The sequence below is a fragment of the Tympanuchus pallidicinctus genome, unplaced genomic scaffold (assembly GCF_026119805.1).
Source record: "Tympanuchus pallidicinctus isolate F22 unplaced genomic scaffold, pur_lepc_1.0 scaffold8, whole genome shotgun sequence".
Classification (NCBI taxonomy): Eukaryota; Metazoa; Chordata; class Aves; order Galliformes; family Phasianidae; genus Tympanuchus; species Tympanuchus pallidicinctus.
Window position 1 is genome coordinate 14,333,817 of NW_026294802.1, and position 20,965 is coordinate 14,354,781.

The following is a 20,965-nucleotide window of genomic DNA, read 5'->3' on the forward strand; positions in this document are numbered from 1 at the left end:
CCCCTTTCATAATTTACAGTAGAATTTCTGGAAGGGGATGAAAGCTGAAGATGTTTCCAGAGCACTGGTTTATGTTGTGTTAGAAAGAACTGTTTTGTCACACTGCATTCGTAGTTAACTTGCGTCCAATGGATTGGGGCACCAAAGGAATAAAATAATGCATCTTCTTATACTGCTAGCTGATATAATACTTTCAGCATCTGTTGGATCTCAATTAGCTTATTTCATGCACTTCAAAAAGTCCCATCTGAATATTTGGAGGTGGTTTTGGACAAACACAGCGTGCTTGATTTGTTAAGTTAAATCTTAGGTTTAAGAATGATCAATATATTCTCTCAGCAGTGGCACTGATTGTACAACCTGCCCATTTCAAGTTCATGGGTTGTTCAGAAAGCATTTTCATAATTTTGAAAGGTTGTACCTGTTATGCCTTGTGCTAGCATGTGGAAATACAGGGTAAGATGGAGCATCACATTTGTAGTGACAGTGCTAGTTCAAAGGTTTAGCATTCATTGAAAAGGGGAAATAAAGTTGTTTGTAACTGAACCTACCATAGAAGTAGGGTGAAATTCTTCTGAGATCTCACACACCCTGTGAAAAGAAGGAGGGAGGCAGTTTTGGTGAGAGTTCTGCTTTATCCCCATCTTTACCCAGGTAAGGACATTACTATTCTGCAAGTCTGTGAAAAATGCTGCTGCTTTGCCTGAGACTATGTAATATTAATGAACATAACAGTTTGTTGGTTGCAAGGCTTGATAAGCTGTATGCAGCATTTTGTAGTTCCAGACCCTTTGTTTGCAGAATGTATTCTTCAATTCTTGTGTCAACTTCATAGCCGTGAAAGATATTTTCTACCTGCACAAAATACAGAAGGCAGTACGGCCTTAGTTTATGAACAGCCTCTAACTTTGACAGAAGAGGTGTATCTGTGACAGATTTTTAAGCTTTCTCTTCATTACAGTTTGTATTCTTGAGTTTTTCAGTTCTTAGGCTTGAAATTACTGCAGCGAAGGCGATATTGAAGTCAGCACCTGTGTAGTTTGAGGAGCAGATATGGCATGCAGACTTTTAGTGGCACGTAAATGCTGGTGCAGTTGGGGAGTTAAGCGTCTTGAGAGGGACAATTATTAAAGGCTAACCAGCTCCTTGCTTTAGAGTTTTAAACAGCGTGAGCCCTTACTTTCCACAGAACTGGAATGTCATGGATTTGCTAATAGCAGATATCTTGCCTTTTTGAATTAGCGATTCCTGCTGAATTGCACCTAAAACACTGCTTATGCTCTGAAGTGAAAGGTTGCCTGAACTTTTTAATTAAAGTCTTTCTAACTGCATTGCGTTTGTCAGTAAGTTAAAATTTTAAGGTAGGAATTTGGAATGTAGAATTTATTCAGATAAAAATGCACGGACACTGTCAGACAAATTAAAGTTACCAAGTAGTGCTGAACAGTGAAAATGCTGGGAGCTGTTGGCCTTGGTTAGATTGGAAATAGCAACGTAAAGATGACTGACTTTATCTGCTTCCTGAACCGTTTAGAGCTTAGACTGTATTTATTTCTAAAACGAAGTCAAAGAAAAGTTCCCTGAAATAAGAATTCAGAGTTACTCCTAGGATGACTGCTAGTCTTGACAATTTTTCAGACTGATAACCTTTAGACTGTAAGCTGAATCTGTGAATCTTGTATTTGCACAAAAGCTGTTTTCCAGTAAGAAAAATGTGCTCGCCTCTACTCTCTGTAATTATTCTGTATTGACTGTAGCTTTAATCACAAACACAATGAATGCAACAAATACTCAACAATGACATATTTTAGCATGGAAAAGACACCAGTTTCCTGCTAGGTGCTTTCTTCTCATTAAGTAGAATTGTGTCTTTATCCTGAACAGCAGATGCCTTACTGTTTGCACAAAACAGAAATTCAGGGAATATATGCAGAATGTGAGCGGAAGATCGTAGCCTGGAGTTACTATTCATGTGTACCACTGTTAAAGGCAGCAAATAATTCTTTTTAAAAATACATATTTCTTTTTCTCTTTTAGGCAGTATTTTGCATTTCTGCAGAGCTTTGCACAGATCCTGTTCCCATGCAAACTGATGAGGGAGAAATACTGGAGGAAGGCAGCCCCAAGGTCAGTGAGGTGAACAGTGCGGTATTTTGGCGGATCAAGAACTTGCTTGGCTGATATGGGAAATATGTGGAGTGAATGCTGATTACTGATGATATTTTTAATAAATAACTGCATGCAATAAATAATACTTATGATGCTGGAGACATTAAAAATAACATTTTTAAAAGCTTTTAGGAACACGAGCTTGTTTGGTTGACTGCTAAGGATTGAAAGTGTCTACACTAGGCTACTACCAGGAAGATATGTGGGAACTCTTGGAAAGAACTACTAACTTTGCTTGTGTTCTGTTTGTTAGAACTGGAGGGGTTTGTCAAGGTTTCTGTCCCACACACACACCCTGTCAGCTAACTAACTTGAAGAATTAGGCATGTGAGTGCAGGTATCAGTGTTTATATTACTGACTGATTGATGGCTTCATTTCCTTGCGCGTGTCGGCATGTGCTTTGATGTTGTGAGGCTGGATGGACTGTTACCTATAAAGGTATCTCTGATACTAGACATGCATTGTTGAGACCAGGTTGTTAAGTTTGCTGTTGAATATAACATTGGTTGTGTCCTGTTTTTTGCTATTGAGACCAACTTCCTGAAGGTGCAGGTGTTGAGTCGCGAATGACTTTGGTTTACATAATGTTATGGTCATTATCATATTCTTCAGTAGGTTTGTAAGTGTATTCTACAGTCCTTTCTCAACCAATTTGCATTAACTTTGAAATTAATGCATTTTAAAATACGACTTCTAAAGTTCATGAAGATCCAAATCATTGTTAGCTTGTAGCTTTTCTGTAATGTACTTCATTTGCAGCTGAAAAAGGGAATTGTTGCAGGACCTGAAATTCGTCATTATCAGGCTGCAGGTTCCTGAGACATCATCTCATATTTATATGCTCTAATAGAACAAAACATTGTTTAAGCTCTAGTCATCATGCTAGAAGGTAACTAATTGTTACAGAAATGACTTGACGGTTGTCCCATACGTACTTAGGGAACTGTGTAAATTTTAAATGGATTTGAAAGAAGACTCAATAGATTTGGAACTGACAGATGAAAACATATCTGGATGCACCTGCACCCACTCAGATGGTTGAAAGCTTCTCTTAACACAAATGTGGTTACAAGTACCAGTGGAGGATACTGACGAGAGAAAACATTGTGGTGTGATTAATTACTGTGTTCAACAGCATGGTCATCGGTGCTTTATTTTCATCAGGCAGAGTCTGTGTGTGTGTTTGTGTCCATGTGCTTGTATATGGATATATACACACATAAAGCCATATGTATGTATATATGTGTGTATACATATGTCTGTATATATATATACTTATATATGAAAAAAACACAAAGCTCTTAGGTGTGTGTATATATATGTAAGAGCTTTATAAGTTTTATATATGAGTGTGGTGTGTGTGTGTGTGTGTATGTATATGTATACCTATAAGAGCTTTGTGGTTGTTTTCTTTTGTCTGCGTGGCAGGAAGTAGACTGAAGCAACACTTTTGTGAAATTTACTCTTTTTCTCTAGTAAAAAGCAGGCTTTATTTTCATGGATTTATTTTGGATGGATTTTAATTTTAATTGGAATGGTGAAGATCATAAGCTTCATCCCACGTAAGGTGCTCAAAAAAGTACAGAGCTTAAATTCCAAATAAAGCCTTTTAAAGTGACTTTAGATACCTAAGTGCATATTGTTGTATAGCAGGTGTTACACGGAATCAGTGTATGTTAAGCAAAACATTCTCAGGACTGCTTCCTTCTCATCCTGTGATACACAGGACTACACACTGGAGTGCATGCCCCAGTGTTTCTTTTGACTGTAAATGAGTCTCAGGACTCAGGGTCTGTCCTAGAAAAACAATGTCTATTTCACTGTATTGTTTTGCACTTCATTTAAAAGCGTTCACGTGATCTAGTGAGCCATTTTCTTAGAGATTTTTTCCCTAAGAAATATTTTTTTAAGACTTCAGTAATGTAGTTCAGTTTTTCTTCTTGCATCAAGGCTGTTTGTTTCTCTTCTCTGCAAAGAAGACAACATGATTTTTTTTGGAAGGAACAGTTTTGTTCCTCAAATACATTAATGTAACTACCTATTAATTCATATTTTCTTTGTTTCTTTCATTTCTCCCCCTTTATCCATTCAAAAATATTATGCTGTAAATAAAACCCAGATAAAGAATTATTGCTACGCTTATTGTTCAGATCAGTGGATCTTCTGTGAGGTTTTTTTTTCTAGGTGTTTATACCCACATTCAAATCCTTGTGATCCTTTTGGACTCCTCCCCAGCTTACACTCTGTAATTCCCACAACTTACCTGTTCTCTGGCCTTCAATAGAAAAAGATTTTTCAGCCTGTAAATTGTATCTACATCTTCTAGAGTTTTATTTCCTGCGTGCATTCAAGAAGGATGTTTGGTCTATTAGCAGCTCCTTTGAAGCTCTTCTCTAAAACATTGTAGAAATTGAACCCAGAGCTCTTAGGGTTCTTAGGAGTTCACTTGCTGCTGATTAAGTACGTTCAAGGTACTTGAGTGACAATAAGTTTGATTATATCTGATCATGTTAAGGCACCGTCCGTAGCCTTTGTTCTGGATAATTCATGTCAAGCCAAAAAGAGATTGTGCAAGGGATACGGAGAGAGAAATTACCATTTGTGTGGTCATTCCTAGCATCTTTTATTGGCTTCACCACAATAATTATGAAAGTAAAGCATGCAAGGTTTCTTTTATGAAATTATTTCTTTACTTTGCAGCCAACTAAGGCTGTTCTTGGGAAAGATGGAGGAAAAAAATGTTGAACTTGGTTTTTATGTTTTTGTTTATATTTTGTTACTGAAGGTGATTGTGGGTTTTTCTGTTGTTCTTGTTTTTTTTTTTTACATAAGGTCAAAGTTAAAAGCCACTTTATGTCCATATGAAAAAGGCCCAGGCCTATGTGTTGGAATGCCTTGGTATCAGCTACGTTGAAGAATTTCTACTAAGTAGTAAATGGCCTTGCTGTGATTGCGCTCCATACTTTTTTTTCTTTTCAAAATGCAAAAAGTGCTCAAGGGTCTGGTGGGTATTTCTCCACTGTTCAGAATTTCTCTCCTATTGTAGGTAGAGGTTGGCTTTAATGAAAAATTGAGGGGTTTCAGGGATGATACCAAAATTATCCTTCGCTGAGATGTGATCAACATCTGAATATGGAGACTTGGGTACTGCAAGAATTAACATTTTTATGGTGCCAGTCTTAAAATAGCTTTAAACATTTGTGGCCACTCATTGTCATAGGGTTGGGACAGAAGAATAGGCTGTGCTTTATTTGTTCATTTACTTATTTATTTTTGTCATTCATTCTTTCCAGGGTTGCTTTCCAGCAAAGACTGGGCTTCCCTCTCTCCACAAAGCACCGTAGGCTGGACTTGGGGAGCCTTACTGTCTTGGCAGCTTCCTTGCCAGGGCTTTTCATCTAAACTGGCTCCATTGTTACATCTCAGTTTCTTCCTTGTTGCCAGGCTGTCAGAAAACACACTTTCTGTTAGCATAACATCAACAGAGTAAAGACAGCAGGCAGCTGTCAATAGCGTGCTTTTGATTCCAATAATTAGATGATAATCACTCCACTAAGAGGGAAAGGAGCACACACACAAAAGTAACCTTTTTAAATGTTTGTTGTGTTTTTTGTTTTTTTTAAGGTAGTTATTTTTGACAGATGTGGAAGCCTTATTAGGCAGCCAATATTGGATCTGTTTTATCTACGTGATCAGCCTGGATACCACGCAGCAATGTATCTTCCACTTTGTAGAAGTAATTCAGTGGGTGGGGGATGTCTGTTTTTTGTCTTCTCAGCATTTTTGTTTTTCTTCCCTTCCTTCTTTTTAAGAAATTCTTCCTTCAAACCCAACGACCTCTCCTGCTCCTTGGATTATGATTTCTTTTTTTCTACTTATGCTTTATGTGAGTTGAATTGCTATATACAATTACTGAGCTTTTTCCATCAACAGCCTCAAAACTTTGAAAATATCAGCAAGCACTGAGCTGCTTTTTTGTGGCTCGTTTCTTTTCAGCTGTTTTTATCCATCTGTTAAGGATTGTTGCCCAGACAACACTTCTACTTTGTTTCTCAGTTGTTCCTTTACTGTAAAATATTGCAAGGGGGAGCTAAAAGTTTATGCCTGATTTGGAATATTTTTTTAATTATTTCAATATTGGCAGAGATTTTAGCTTAAGTTGCAAATATCTTTCCCAAAAAATGCAATTAAAATTTTCATATCAAGTGTTGTAATATTTCTTCCTTCCTGCCCTGATGATCTTTTATCATTGACACTAAAACCCTATAAATTTGCAGAGAAGAAGGATAATGACCTGCATAGTGTACAGAAAGATGTTTATGAATTGTGGTTTTGGTTCCATGGTGTAGGAGAGAAAGGAGGAAAACAGCTTCTGCCTGTTTCACATACGGCTGTTTCAAAACCAGCAATGCAAAAATTGGAACTCATGCTGTTGTTCAGTCTCACTGTTCAGTGCTGCTCATCAAACTGTCTTGAGAAAGTTACCTGTTAATCATTGTTTTATTTTGAGTTGCCCACCTGTTCTTATCTGTTAGTGAGAATCTTCTCCTTCTGTTGCTGCCTTCTTGTTCTCATTTTTCTTGCCTCCTGGTATCTAATTGTGAAGTAGCATTTTTCCTTCTGTTTAAATCACTTCAGAGCTATTGATAATGGCTGTGGTTGTTTTATCTGGAGGCATTTACACTGAGATAATGAAAAGGTTAAAAAGTACAGAATGCTTACTCAAAGACTTTAGCTGTTGAAACTAAGGAAACTTAAGCTTGCCAGATTAGCATTTGTATTTGATTTGATAAATTACATGTTTTGATATTTACAAACACAAACTAGAAGCATTGTTGGAAGGGGAGTGTTGCCAGTTGGGAGATACCTGTTACTTAAACATAAGGAATGGCTCACTCACTCTTTCTATGGGTAAGCTGTGCTTGGTTTTTGGTAGTCGATGTTAACTGCACTGAGATTGTCAGCAGTTAGGCTGGTGTTGTTGTTTGGGATTTACAGTTAACAACAGTAAGAAGAAAATCATATTTGGGTTATTGGTTAACAGTAAGTCCAAAACCTTGACACCTCTTAGTGCTACAGAAATGGGTTTCTATTCAGGTGGTGCTAGGTAACTTAAGACATTCAGGCTGAAGGCCCCCACACAGTGATGAACCCAACAAATTACTTTGTCTCTGGAGTTGGAGTGGCTCGTTGTTGTTTTCTTTAAAAGGCAGCCGTTTTCCAGTCTAGTATTGGCTTCTGGTGCCTGGTGCCTACAGGCTTGATGGATTCTCTTGCGCTATGAATCCCTGCTGCACTTGACAATTTTGGCTTATTATGATGAGCTGGTATTAAATGGGGAGGCTGGTGGCCCCGTCTGTGGCGGGGGGTTTTGGAGATTCATGATCCTTGAGGTCCCTTCTGACCCAGGCCATTCTGTGAAGAGCTGAACTTTCAACCTTGTAAGTACCTGACAAGTCAGAGTTTTCAAGGCTTTCAACTTAGGTTGCCATTAGCTCTCCTTTGGGTCCAGAAGAGTCCTATTTTTTTTTTGCTTTTTATAAATCATTCACCATATGTTTGGAACACATTATCAGTTTTTTAACTCTGCTAGGAGGTCATAGAGCCTCCAGCATTTGTTCCCTGATGTATAAGGGTACGTTTCCATCATTTGGAATGTGAGTTGTAGGAGTCTTTGTATAAAATACCCTGAAAAGTCTCTTGGAAGCAGAGTGCTGTTGTGTCCAGCAGGCACCTTATGCTTCCCTCTAAGCATAAGTTCAGCTCTGAACACACAGAGAACTTTTTAACAAAAAATCAGAAGTAAAATTCTGTCCGTCCCTCAGCAAAGAGTGCAGTTGGTTTAAATCTTATGTTAATAAAGTTGTCCTTGCTTTTAATGATGCATGCTTATTAAAACATGTAAAAATGTTACATCAGACTTCTCATCTTTTAAAGACAAATTAACAGAATCCATTAAGGGAAGCATTTTATTTTCATTTTTTCTCTTTACCACGTGGCCAACAAAAATGAATGGCCTAAATACAGAAGCTCTACTTATCTGAACCTTCCTACAGCAGGAAGAATGCCATTTGTCAGTTTACAACTGATTTTCCAAATTTCCAGACATTGTAGCAAAGAGCTGTAAATTCCTCTATGTTATCGGGGTCCACTGGCCTTGTGAAACAGAGCTTTCAAAGGTAAAGTAATGGAAGAATTTGTGACAGAGGACGTGGAATTAAAGAGACAGGGCTGTGTGAGCCACTGTTAAGGAATGCCATTGGTAGCTTAGATTTTTGGATAGTCTTACAGAAATTCACTGAGCATGAAGGACGAGACTTTGCTGTTTGATTGTGTTGTGAAACCTCCGTACGCACAGTGAACGCTGAAATCTTTAAAACACAGATTACAAAACTGGAAGATGACTCTCTCATTTTCTGTCCTCTGTACGCTCTGAAGTGCTCATATGACACTGAAAAAGAAAGTTAATAAAACCGTGTATTTTTTTTCCCCTTGGGAAATACCGTCATCTACCAAATTGACTTTAAGGAAGGATTGCTGTCAGACTGTCCTTTGATTCAGCCCTTTCATGTGTACAGTCCATGTGGAGAATATAGAATAGAATGGAATCATTCCAGTGAACAGGTGTGCGTCTGGTTTCTAGAGGGGGAAAAAATACGTCAGTCTCAAAATTCAGTTTAGACTTCGCTTTTCCATTCTTTCTAAAGTTATTTTTCACAAATACTTTCTTCAGTAATGTTTTCCTGGCTGGTAGCATCTCTGCTTCAACTGAATACAGCAAATGATAAGGTGGTGTAAAAGAGGAAAAACAAACCGCCAAACGAAGCAAATAATATTTACTTAAAAGATGGTTCTGCATTTTGGAACTGACATTGTATAGCCCCTTTATAATTTTTTTTGGTCAGAGACAGGGGCATTGCTGTATAGGTTAGCTTAGGAAGCATCTCTTTTCAAGCCAGTGCTGTATTGGTTCACAATTTGAGACCTTTCCACCACCTTTTCAGAAGGTGCTCTTTGATCTCTTTCCGTTCAGCGCTGGCATTTCACAGGTTTTGGAACAGGTTGTAGTCTGTGTCAATGTGATATGTTAGAGCTCTATGTCATCAGCTACTTAAAATCTTGCTGATGGGGAAAGCATTGATAAATATTCTTAATCTTACATCTCTCCCTTGGTTTTCCAGAAGACAATGTCTGGGGGAGACCTTGAGCCACGGACAGTAAAAGCTTCTCTTAGGCTTGGTGTTCATATCATCTGTAGTCTGATCAGTTGGGTTGGATCATTTAAAAGTGTAATAGTGAGTGATCTCATTGACTTCATACATTGCATGATTCTAACAGGACGATTGCATTTTCACTCAGTGATCTAGGAGGGAATGAATTTGTTTCAGTTCCTCAAACCTTTTTCTCCCCTCCTCTCATTCCACATGGAAGAAATGGAGATGATGTTTGTGAAGAAGACTTCCTAACACTAAAAATAGTAGTGATGATCTTCATCATTATAGTAGATTGGAGAGCGTGCGGACAGCTAAGGACAAGTGAACTCTGGAAAAGACATTTTGCAATGTCAGTTTCCCTGAGGGTAAAAGCAACATTAAAACCACATCAACGTTTCCTGCCACTTGTTTTAAGTCAGTTCACTCAGGCATTTGGTTAGTAGACAAGATGTACATTATGGAGAAGTTACTGTGAAGAAAGGAGAATGTGATAGCTGTCTGCAGATGCAGTAAGCCTGTGTGGAATGAGGTTGCTAAGAAATATTGTGGAAGTGCTCTGAATTCACATTTATAGGTTTCCCCAGATACACAGCTTTCGTTTGTGATTGCTGGAGAAATAACTTACTCTATTGACGTTTGAGTTTTTGTTTGAGAACAAGCTTGTGATGTACAAAAGAATGGCTCGCATGCCCCCAGGGATGTGCAGATGCTGCAGTGGCTTGGCTGTCTGTTGGATATCTCACAGATTCTAATAAGCCTGAGAAATTTGGAAAACAATATAGAAGTCAGCCATCAGCACTGTCAGTGTTTCTGTTGTAGCTGAAGTGAACTTGGATGTGCATTCTGATAACTGCAGCTTTTTTGTTTGCCCTTGACAGTGGTCAAAAGCGAATGCCTAAGTAAGAGGCTAAAAGGGGGGTTAATGCATACTTGCTGAAGGCTCGCAGCCTCGGGCTATTTGTTGGCCAGGGACTTTCTGGGCCAACAGTAGTTCCTGTATTTATAGTCCACACAGTAATTTGTCTCTTGTAAGCACAGAAAGAAAATGAGTTCTGTCATGTCAGATCAGATCTCTTAGGGACAAATAATTTCAGCACTTCTTTGCCTGGCTTATATCGTTTCAGCCAGTCCTAACAAAGAATATTTATGGCCCAGTGAAGGTGATTCAGTGCATAGTGCAGAAGTGTGATTTAGTTTTCAGTAATATAATTATCATCTGCTTTCTCAATCCATTGAAAAATCTTCATTGTCTGTGCCACTTGCTCTTCTGTGGCAACGCAGCACCAAGCTTTCCAAATCTAAGGGGAAGGGAGCATTTAACTTGCTTTCTTTCTTCTCTGTCAGGGTGGTTAACAATGTGTCTGTTACGATATTGGCCGCTTACAGATGTCAGTTTAAACTGCTATAACATGTTCAATTGTGTCTGTACCATAAACTGTCAACTGAATTGGCCAAATAGCCATTGGGAAGCATACAAGTGGCTGCTAGAACTAATAGTCAAGGGCTTTCAAGTCAGATTTTTCACCTAAATATTTGGGAAACATAACAGTTTTTTCTGTTGCGTTTTTTTTTTTTTCTCCTCAGAGTTGTACCTGCTAGCTGGAATTCATGCCTTGTGAAATGCTGATGGCATTTACCAAAAGAATAGTACAGAAAATAATTTAAATAGAAGTTGCTCATTTCTTATTAAATCCAGATCCTGCTGAGATCCCTTCTATATACGTACAGAACAGCTAACAGAAGGATGGGCTCCATTATCAGCTTTGGCAGGATATGCAGAGCACTTGTATTCTGAATACTTCATATATTTTGAGCCTGAATTTGCTGAACTACTATTCAAAACTGTCTTAGCTTCAAAGTTGAAGATTTCAAATGGCTTTTCAGATACCTTGTCATGCCTTAACTTCAGTGACTTGAAGAAACCTCTTTGGTGGTTGAAGGTGTTACTAGAAAAAGTTTTGTGCTGCAAACAGCTGAGTATCTCAGAGTGCTTCCAGACCAAGATTGAGATAAATCATTGTATATATTGTTGAGTTGTTGCATTTGAAATATTTTACAGCTAAGACATAAATAAAAAATATATATTTTTAATCTTTTCTATCTATATGGTAGAAAAGAGAAATGTGGCTGGAGTCCAGACCTTCTTAGCATTTCCAGTGTGTGACTCCTGTCATTAACATTCATACATCTATTTGTTTCAAGCTTAGCAGGGAGTTCATGTTAAGCTGCTGCAAATTTCATAGAATATTAGATAGCATGAGCATCTCAGAAGTTAGCAGAGAAGATGGGGCGTGGTTTATTTCTGCAAGTGCAGGTGATGAGTTTGAGTTGGTGGTAGAAGACGCCTGCTAGAGTTGTGAAGCAACGTGCAGCAGCGGTTAAGTGAAACCCAAATGATGCGTTGTGAGTTACGCAAACTCTGAATGTTTAACTGAGCTGTCATTTGTCATCTGTCCCCTTGCTCTGTTACGGTGATGCACGTGTGGTGTATGGCTCTATGTTGGCACTTACAGTTAGTGTTGAGTCAGGAATCGAGCTACCATTGGGCTGCATATGCCAAACACAGAGAGCAGATTAATGGTTTCAAATAGGAATCGTGTGAGTTATAAGTGTGTTCGTATTCAGAAGAGTAGTCAATGATTAGTGAGGAGATACTGAACGTGATTGTGATTTATCAACAGGATTACATCAGTAAGCTTTCACTTCTCTTTTTACTGACAGGAAAACCAGTTAAGACTGCATAATGGTAATAACATTGAAATGCACAATCTGGATGCTGATGTGAAACCTGAAGAAATAGTGAGTAGGCTGGGAGCTGGGTTGCATCTTGTGCTGCTCTTTTGTTGTGTGTTGAGGCTGTGCTTTCGTGAGGGGAAGAAAAGGCAGAAATAGGTTCAAGTGAAAATTCAGCAACACTGCAATGCTGTGCGATACAGCAAAAACCTGAAAGGGTCCAAAAATTCAGATAACTTCTCTGTGTATCTTGTCTCCAGGATTTTCCTGTGCATAGTTCAGGAACACACTTTATTTTCTCGCTTTAGAAAAAAGAAAGGTAAGGACTTCAGGTTATAAATTTTTTTCCCTTTAAATTTAGAAATGGCTATTTAAACTTTTTTTGTATATTTTAATCTGTGTACTGAAATAAAGGTAGAATCTCCAAAAGTGCACACTGGCACGAATTTGTGCTAACTAATCTGTGCTACTCCACGCACATTTTGAGATACCAGCTCGCTGAACGGGAACTTATTCCTAAGAAAATCATTCAGGTGTTTGCAGCTAAGTTGCACTGGTTTTATTTAAGGACGTTGAAGTTTAATTAAACAGTTTTATCTGTTGCTAACAAGTAAAATTTACCCTTAGTTCAATTTTTCTAAAATGCTTATATTAAGTCAGGCAGAACGGTGACTCAGCTCTCCTTTCAGCTGTGGTAGTGATTACATTTCTGTTAGACCTCAAACTGTCTGATATTTCCGACAAGTCCTTCTAGCAGCTTGGCATTTATAGTTTCCACAACTGCTAACAACAGTGACTGGTGACTAATTGCTTGGATTGTAACGATTAGGTTGTGAAATTCTAATAAAAGCAAGTATTAGCGAGACAAAAGAAATGCTGATGGCATGTTTACTGTAGCTCTGTTGCTACTGAGGGCTAGGAAGGTGTGCTGCTCTTAAAGCAGTAGTCGTGGTGAAACACCAAATCTATCAGTCTTAAGCTGGACCTGCAACAGGCTGTGCTAAATTAAGTTTAAGCATGGGAAGTAAATGGCTGCAGGCAGCAGCTTTTGACCTTGACTGTTCCTCAGTGAAGGAAGCGTAGTGACAAGCTAGATAAGGCTTTCGGCTCATGCGTTGGAGATGCTAATAAATGAAAACTGTTTTGAAAGTTCATCTCATGTTCGCTCAGGCAGCTGGTTACTGTCTTGTTGTTATTTAAAAGGTAAAATTAAGGGGAAAAAAAAAAAAAAAGAAGGATCTGTTGAATGGGAAAAGGTAGCAATAGTAACTTTCTGGTGAAGCTGCATTAGTGCGTTTCTGTGACTGGTGCAGGGGGGAAAAAACCCAAACATTGCTTAAAATGAAGTGTAGGATTTCTTACAAGGCTTTGTCCTGTGCCTGAGAAGGTATTTGGTTTCTCTTATTCTCAGTTCAATTTTGTAGGGGCTGGGATATTTAATGGAGATGTTGAATTCTGTTAGGGACGTGCAGTTTCTGACATTGGTGTTCAGGACAGATGAGGGTTTTGCCGTGGAAATTTCCTAATCCTTCAAAATATGTCAAACAGGACTTTATCTAGGAACTCCAGACTAGGTACACTTCCTAATCACATCCATTAGGGTTTCATTGAAAGTATTTTTAGAAAGAGTATTATAAAACTGTGGTAACAGCTGTTGGACTTCTGGAGAGGAAAAAAAGTACTGATTTGTTATGTCTAAGACACTTTTGGTATACCTCATTCTTTAGAAACCAAGTATTGAAGTGTCTAATTGTGAATATCTTTGGAAGTGTATATAAAACTGTCTTTTTGTATTTAGATCACTCAGTATATAAGCTTTTATAGAAAATTGAATGTTCAGATGCTTGGAAAGAAAGATTAAAATAATAGAATACAGAATTTGACAACTTGCAGTTCCTCTTTTAATAAAAGCAGGTTTTCTATCAACTTCCCTCCTCTGCTGTTTAAGGGTCTATTTCTGGCTCCTGCTTCCAGCTGCCAGAATGTTGAAGCCTTCACCATCTCTTGCCAGGAGAATCAGGTGCAGAGTGCACTTTCTTTGATTCTTGGAACCCGTGGCTCCCCCTGCAGTCCTTTCAAGAAACTAAAGTGCCTCAGACCTTTGGCCATTCCAGCTTTTCTTCCTTTGGCAGAAAGGCAATCGGTAAAATAGCGTTCTCTTACCTCCACCTTCCAGTCTATTTCTGTGTATTCAGGAAAACTGTTTTTTGTCTGTTTATATCGAGGCTTAAATGATGCCTTTGTTTACAGACCCAGTTAACCGCACACATTATGTAGCTGAAACAGTAGGGAATTTGGGCTCTTGCTTCCTTAAAAAGAATAGAAGAGTGCTGGACATGATACTGTGATAAGAGGATGAAGAGAGGTTGAGAGACTGTTTGGGGGAAGAACGTCCATAAGCATTTTGTAGAGAACTGTGTCTGGAGGAGAAAAAGAATAATTTTTCCACTTTTTTGCTGTTGACTGGTGTTCCTCTGTTCAGTTCATCCTCTGGTAGCCACTTAATCAAAACTTTAAATATTATGTCCTTATCCTTTCTGCGTTGTCAGTGGGAGAATAAGTCCTAAATATTTTATTTTTCATGTACTTGTTTGATTTCAAAAGTTCAAAAACTCTAATGAATCAATTAAGGCCGTAAGAACGAATTTTAGAAAATATAAATAACATCTATGGAATTTTCCTTGGGTGGTTTGTTCATTAATTTTGTTTTCAGAGGCATCACTCTAAATTAAGGTAGACTACCCAGTAAAATACTTTTGACGTTCCAATGTCAAGCAAAGCTGGGTATGGATTATTCCATATTTTATAAGCTTATTCTAGACTTCTTAGGATGACAAATAAACTGCACAGTTTTTTTCTGACAAAAAGCCCAGTGCCCCTCACCTCAGTAATTCCAGTTTGAAAGTGAAAAATACAGATAACTGATTGTGAAATGATATTACTATATGCAGGCACACAAGAGTCATAGAATGGTTTGGGTTAGAAGGGTCCTTTAAGGTCATCCAGTTCCAACCCCTGCTATAGGCAGGGACACCTCTCTAGACCAGGTTGCTGAAAGCCCCATCCAGCCTGGCCTTAATTGATTGCAGGGAGGGGGCGTCCCCAATCTCGCTGGGCAACCTGTTCTAGTGTCTGACAGTAAAGAATTTTGTTCTAATACCTAGTCTAAATCTGCCCTCTTCCAGTTTAAAGCCATTTCCCCCCATCCTGTTGCTACCTGTCCTTATAAAAGTTCCTCCCCAACTTTCCTGTAGGCCCTAGTCAGGTACTGAAAGGCTGCGATGAGTTCCCTCCAGAGCCTTCTCTTATCCAGGCTGAAGTGCCCCAGCCCTCTCAGCCTGTCCTCTTAGGGGAGGTGCTCCAACCCTCTGATCATCTTCGTGGCCCTCCTCTGGACCCACTCCAATAGCTCCATGTCCAGTTCTGAAGCCCCCAACTCAAGAAGGACGGAGTACTACAGGTGGGGTACATGAGAAAAGAGTAGAGGGGCAGTCACCTCCCTCTACCTGCTGGTCACACTTCTCTTGATGCAACCCAAGATACAGTTGGCCTTCTGTGCTACAAGTGCACATGGCCAGCTCATGTTGATTCTTTCATCAACTGGCACTCCCAAATCCTTTTCCTCAGGGCTGCTCTCAAGATGTTCTCTGCCCAACCTGTAACTGTGCTTGGGATTACCCCAACCCAGGAGCAGGACCTTGCACTTGGCCTTGCTGAACTTCATGAGGTTGGCGTGGGCCCACCTCTCAAACCTGTTCGTATCCCTCTGGTAGCATCCCTTCCCTTCAGTGTGTCAACTGCACCACAGCCTGGTGTTGACTGCAAACTTGCTGAGGATCTCACTGTCCATGTTGTCTACAAAGGTTAAATAACACTGGTTCCAGCACTGTTCCCTGAGGAACACCTCTCATCTACGGGCTTCTCTCGGACACTGAGCTGTTGACCACAACTCTCTGAGCATGAGCATCCAGCCAATTCTTTATCCAGAAAATGGTCCGTCCATCAAATCTATTTTTCTCCAATTTGGTGACCAGGTTGTCATGCAAGACAGTGTCAAATGCTTTGCTCAAGTCCAGGTAGATGAAGTCATTGCTCTTTTATCTGCAGATGCTTTACAGAATCACAGAATGGCAAGGGTTGGAAGGGACCTCAAGGATCCTGAATCTCCAACCCCCTGCCACATGCAGGGCCACCAACCTCCCCATTTCATACTAGACCAGGCTGCCCAGAGCCCCATCTAACCTGGCCTTTAACTCCATCATAAAAGGCCACCCAGTTTATCAGGCCCGACTTGCTCTTGGTGAAGCAGGTTCAAGAAGCAGTCAGGTTCTGTGAAAAGAGGCTAAGCTGGGTCAGACCTATGGAATAGCCTGATGCATAGAATCACAGAATGGTTTTTGTTGAAGGGGGCCTTTAGAGGTGATCTAGTTCTACAGCCTTGCTGCGGGCAGGGACACTTTTCATTAAATTATGTTTCTCAGAGCCCTGTCCCTTTCACTGCACAAAGATGATCTTGTCAGAAACAGAAGAGCTTGGACTGTTTATGTTTTGTCATCCTCCAGTACACAAATAAATCTTCATATTTATATGGACAGGTAAAAATGTACAGTCAACAAGGACTTCAAAAATTCAGCGTTGCAAGTTATGTTTGTACAAATTGCTTATTAATTACTATAGGTTACAAATGACTATATCCTTTTATGTTGCTTCTGTGAGAATGTTTTGTTTAAGTTGGAGTGAAGAAGTGCTGTTTATTACAACACTGTCAAACTGTGTCTGCATTGGTCATACGTTGCTTTGTGTTAATGCAGATCTGGGCTTTATTCACATACAATCTTTCCTCTGACTCAGACATTACTTCGGCCAGAGCTCCTGTTCTTAGAGTTGTTTGAACCTGCGCTCCTTGTTTCACCCACCATTCCCCACTGCGGTGAGCCTGGCTCCTTGCTGACCTCCTTGTAGGCAGGCACCCCAAAACCATCTCCAAGCTCAGAGCCCTCAGTCTTTCCTCGCAGGGCAGGTGCTGCAGGACCAAGCATCTCAGCGGTCTCTACTGTAAAAGCCAGCCAGCCCACTTTGTGGGAATGTTTTCTTGTGGGGCCCCAAAGTTGGCGTACTGTTCCAGATATGGTCTGTTGAGTGCTGAGTAGAGGGAATAATCAATTCCCATCTACTGGCAAGGCTTGTATTAATACAGCCTGGGGTACGGTTGGCCTTTCCAGCCTGGGCACGCTGCTGGCTAATGATCTGTTTGCTGCCTGCCAAGACCTTTTCCACAAAGCTGCTTCCTAGCCTGTCATTCTTCAGCTGTTGTCCTTGCCACGGTCTCTCAGGTGTGCTGTTTGCAGCTGTCCTGTCTAAATTTACTGCTCCTGTTGCTCTGTTTCTCCAGGCTGCCCCTCTGAATGGCAGCCCTGCCCCTGAGCCATGTTGACTGAGCCTGACCACCTCAGAGTTGACCACGTTGGCTCTTCAAGTCACTGGTAAAGATGTAAAGATCATTCCTAGGACAAACCTCTGCAGCATCCCACCTTTTGCCAGCCTCCAGATAGCCTATCTCCAGCTGTGCTCCTCTGACCATCCAACTGTGTTTTTAACAGTCATCCATTCTATCAGTTTTCCAGTTCCCTGGTATTCAATTTCTCAAAGTTCCCATGTCCTCTTCTAGTGTCCTGAGGCGTTTCATTGTTAGCTTATTTTTGTTAGCTACCAATTAATCTTTATTTCATGCATTCAACAATTCCTATGTTCGTGACTACTTTCTTGCTCTGTGGTTTTCTTGGTGAAGTTCTTGTAAGACTTTGCCATTGCCTTTCTTTAGGAAGCCTAGTGCTAGCCTTTTTTTTAATAATGCAGATTATTTCAGATAATTCTACCTAGCATATGAAGTAAAGCTACTGATTCACATTCAAAGTAGATTTGTTTTTTTTTTTTTCCAATTGCTTTAAAACAGGTTGGATCTGGACCTACAAGAATGTTGTCTGTAGCCCAGGTGATTTGTAGTTCTTAATTATTTGCCTGCTCTTCTCTTTGAAATGGTAATTTTGATAGATATGCGTGCTAGATAAAAATGTTCTCAAATAGCTCTGCTAGCAGCATAATTTACTTTACATTTGTAGTAAAGCAGCAGTTTTATTGGCAATACTTTGGCAATTGCTTTGTTTTGATGGTGATCTAATGTTTGAGTTCTCATTCAGATTTCTTCTTTATGATCTAATAAAATAAGTTCACATCCCATTCTAAATTTCTGTTGGTTTTAAAGGCTTTCTATTTTTATGCCTGAATTTTTACAAATTCTTCTTTTCTACAGCTTGGTTAAGCTGAATTTCTATTTTGTGTGGGAGCCTTCTCAGTTTGGCGTTAGACGTTGCGTATCTCATTCTCTTTTACTCCCAAACATTACATTTCATCCTTCCTCCTGGCATTGCCCACAAACCATTCCCTTGCTTACCGCTCATGTGAACTGTACTCATTTCACACCAAGAGGCATTAATCAACTCAGCTGAACATAGAATATGCTGAACAGAGTAATTCACGTGAGAATACCTCCTGATTTCAGGTTGTGTAAGAGTAACTTACCAACCACTTTACCCTCACTGCAGAACCATCCTGTTTTGGCGTGCACAAATCTGTTATCCCATCTTTTTTATTTTTAAATTTGCAACAGTTCAACTGGTGGCATACCTTTCACATGACAGTTTGAGAGCAGATGTTAGAATTCTTGAGAAGCAAGAGTAGGCTGAGGTACAGCCGGATTTGAATGTGTTTGTTGTGGTGGGAATACGTGCATAAAAGTGCAAGTTGTTCACTAAATTGTTTGCAAGTTGTTTGCACGTTTCTTTTCTGCTTTCAAACTATACTTTAAAACAAAATTACTGTTTTGACTCCGGGTTGCATAGGTACGTGTTTACAAATGTGAAACTACCTTATGCTTACTTGATCGGCTGTCTTCTGGATGTTGTTACCAGCATATTGTTCTCAGTTTCTCAGTTCAGTTGGTGTTTACTTAGGACTGTGTTTGTGCAGGAGAAAAACGTAATTTCTGTTATCCTTGTTAGATGATACTGTGCAGATAATGGGTTTTTTGTCAGCACTGTTCACTTGTCAATGTGATTAAGACAGAAATGAGTAGAAGTTGTCTCTTCTTAGGGAAGGGGCACAAGGGAAAGGCTAGGGTAGTGGCTGTTGGTTGATTTGTGGGTTTGTGTGTGTGTGTGTGTGTTTGTTTGTTGATGTTTTTATCCTTAAAGGAGTAACTAAATTATGTTATCTTTACAGACAGAATAGTGCCCTCCTTTCCTTTCCATTCCTAGTGTAACGTGGTGGATCATGGATTCGTGTGTGATCAGGATTTATTTGCTTTATTTCCATACAGCTTGTTGAACACTGCACTGTGGCTGCTTGCTGACTTCATATAAAGTAGAGCACTGCTAACCATGCCTGGATGTTTCTATAAAATACTAAGTGCATGCGTCAAATTTCTGTAGAAAGAGAAGAATATTCTGCTACCTTTGCAAGAGCTTCTGGCTGAATGAAGTAATTAAATGAAGTGTGCATAATTAACGAACAAATACAATGCAGTTCATCTTTTTCGATGAAGAAATTACTGAAAATGTGGGCTAAAATTGTATTTAAAGAGCAAACAATTAAACAGAAAACTTCCTTAGTGCCCTTGGAATCTTTTATCATGTGAGCCAAAGGAAATGCCTACCTTATGTTGTCATTGGAACAGCATTTATTTGAGGTTCCTTCAGGCCTCTGTTTTTACCCTGCTAACTAAGCTAGATATGTGCAGTGAAAGTCTTTTTTGTATAAAAATGTATTTTTACAACAAGTAGTCTGTTTTTACAGCAGTTTCTATCTGTAGTTAATTAGGTTTTTTTTACAAGAAAAAGCAAACTTTGTTGAGGGATCGTGTTTAGACGAATGTGGGTTTGTTTTGCTTTTTTTTGATTCTTATGTTACACACGAGAAATGACAGAAGCCCTCCTTACTCAGAATAATGAAGGGTGTCTGTAAAATGACTGATAAGTCTTCTGCTGTAGCCATTAAATCATTCTTCTTCCCTTGCAAGATTTTCTGAGAGTTGTGCAAGCAAATGATACCATAGCAATGGGGATGGAGATGAACGTGTGTTGCTAAGAAACTACGTGGTCTGTTCTGGACCAGTTGCTCTGATAAAGTGGCTGCCTTAAGTTGTTGCATATGGACAAGAGCCACTTTAGGTGATGTGCGTTTTGCTCCACCAATTCTGACCTGCAATGCTTGCCTTTGCAGATGGAACATGAGGATTTTGTAATGGAGGGGCATGGCAAGACTCCACCTCCTGGTGAAGAAAACAAACAGTGAGTCACGCGTTTATTTAAAAAGGGCCTTACCATGGTAGTAAATGGTGTGAAGCACTCTTGTCTAAATGTGCTGAGAGCATTGGTTGCTTGTTTGATGCTCGCCCTTTTGGTTCTTTAAATGCGGGTATTTAACAGTGGACAGTGGCTGAAAAAAACAAATCAGGATGTTGACTTGCCTTAAATTTAAAAGCATAGAGATATGCTTTGCAATTTCAGAAGGTAAATCAGAATTTGTTGTGAAAGAGAATCATTCTGGAAGCTTAGTGCTCAGGTAGTAAATTCCACTTTTTATTTTTAAAGTGAAAATTTGTACATTAAACATTTATATATTTCTTCTTTGGATAAATAATTTGAAATATGCTAGAACCAGGACCTCTCTCTTGTTGTGCAAATGGTAGAGTGGTTGTCTTTGAAATACTTAATTCACTAAAGTGTGCTGTATTAAAGGAACTGAAATGGTAAACAAAATGGTTTTTTAAGGATAGACAATTTAAGATCCC

The 20,965-nt window shown here is 39.3% G+C and overlaps 1 protein-coding gene across 6 annotated transcripts in view; it reads left to right on the plus strand.

The window, feature by feature from the left end:
• The window catches only part of TNRC6B (trinucleotide repeat containing adaptor 6B), a 140,169-nt gene that overhangs the window by 19,568 nt on the left and 99,636 nt on the right, over positions 1-20,965 (plus strand). For 3 of the 6 annotated variants that reach the window (XM_052669452.1, XM_052669462.1, XM_052669453.1), the window contains exons 3-4: positions 2,038-2,136; positions 20,395-20,462. In XM_052669452.1, the coding sequence (XP_052525412.1) occupies positions 2,083-2,136; positions 20,395-20,462 (122 nt within the window). In that variant the 5' untranslated portion in view covers positions 2,038-2,082. The remainder of the gene's footprint in view (positions 1-2,037; positions 2,137-20,394; positions 20,463-20,965) is intronic. The other 3 variants (XM_052669461.1, XM_052669460.1, XM_052669454.1) reach the window with 2 other exon arrangements.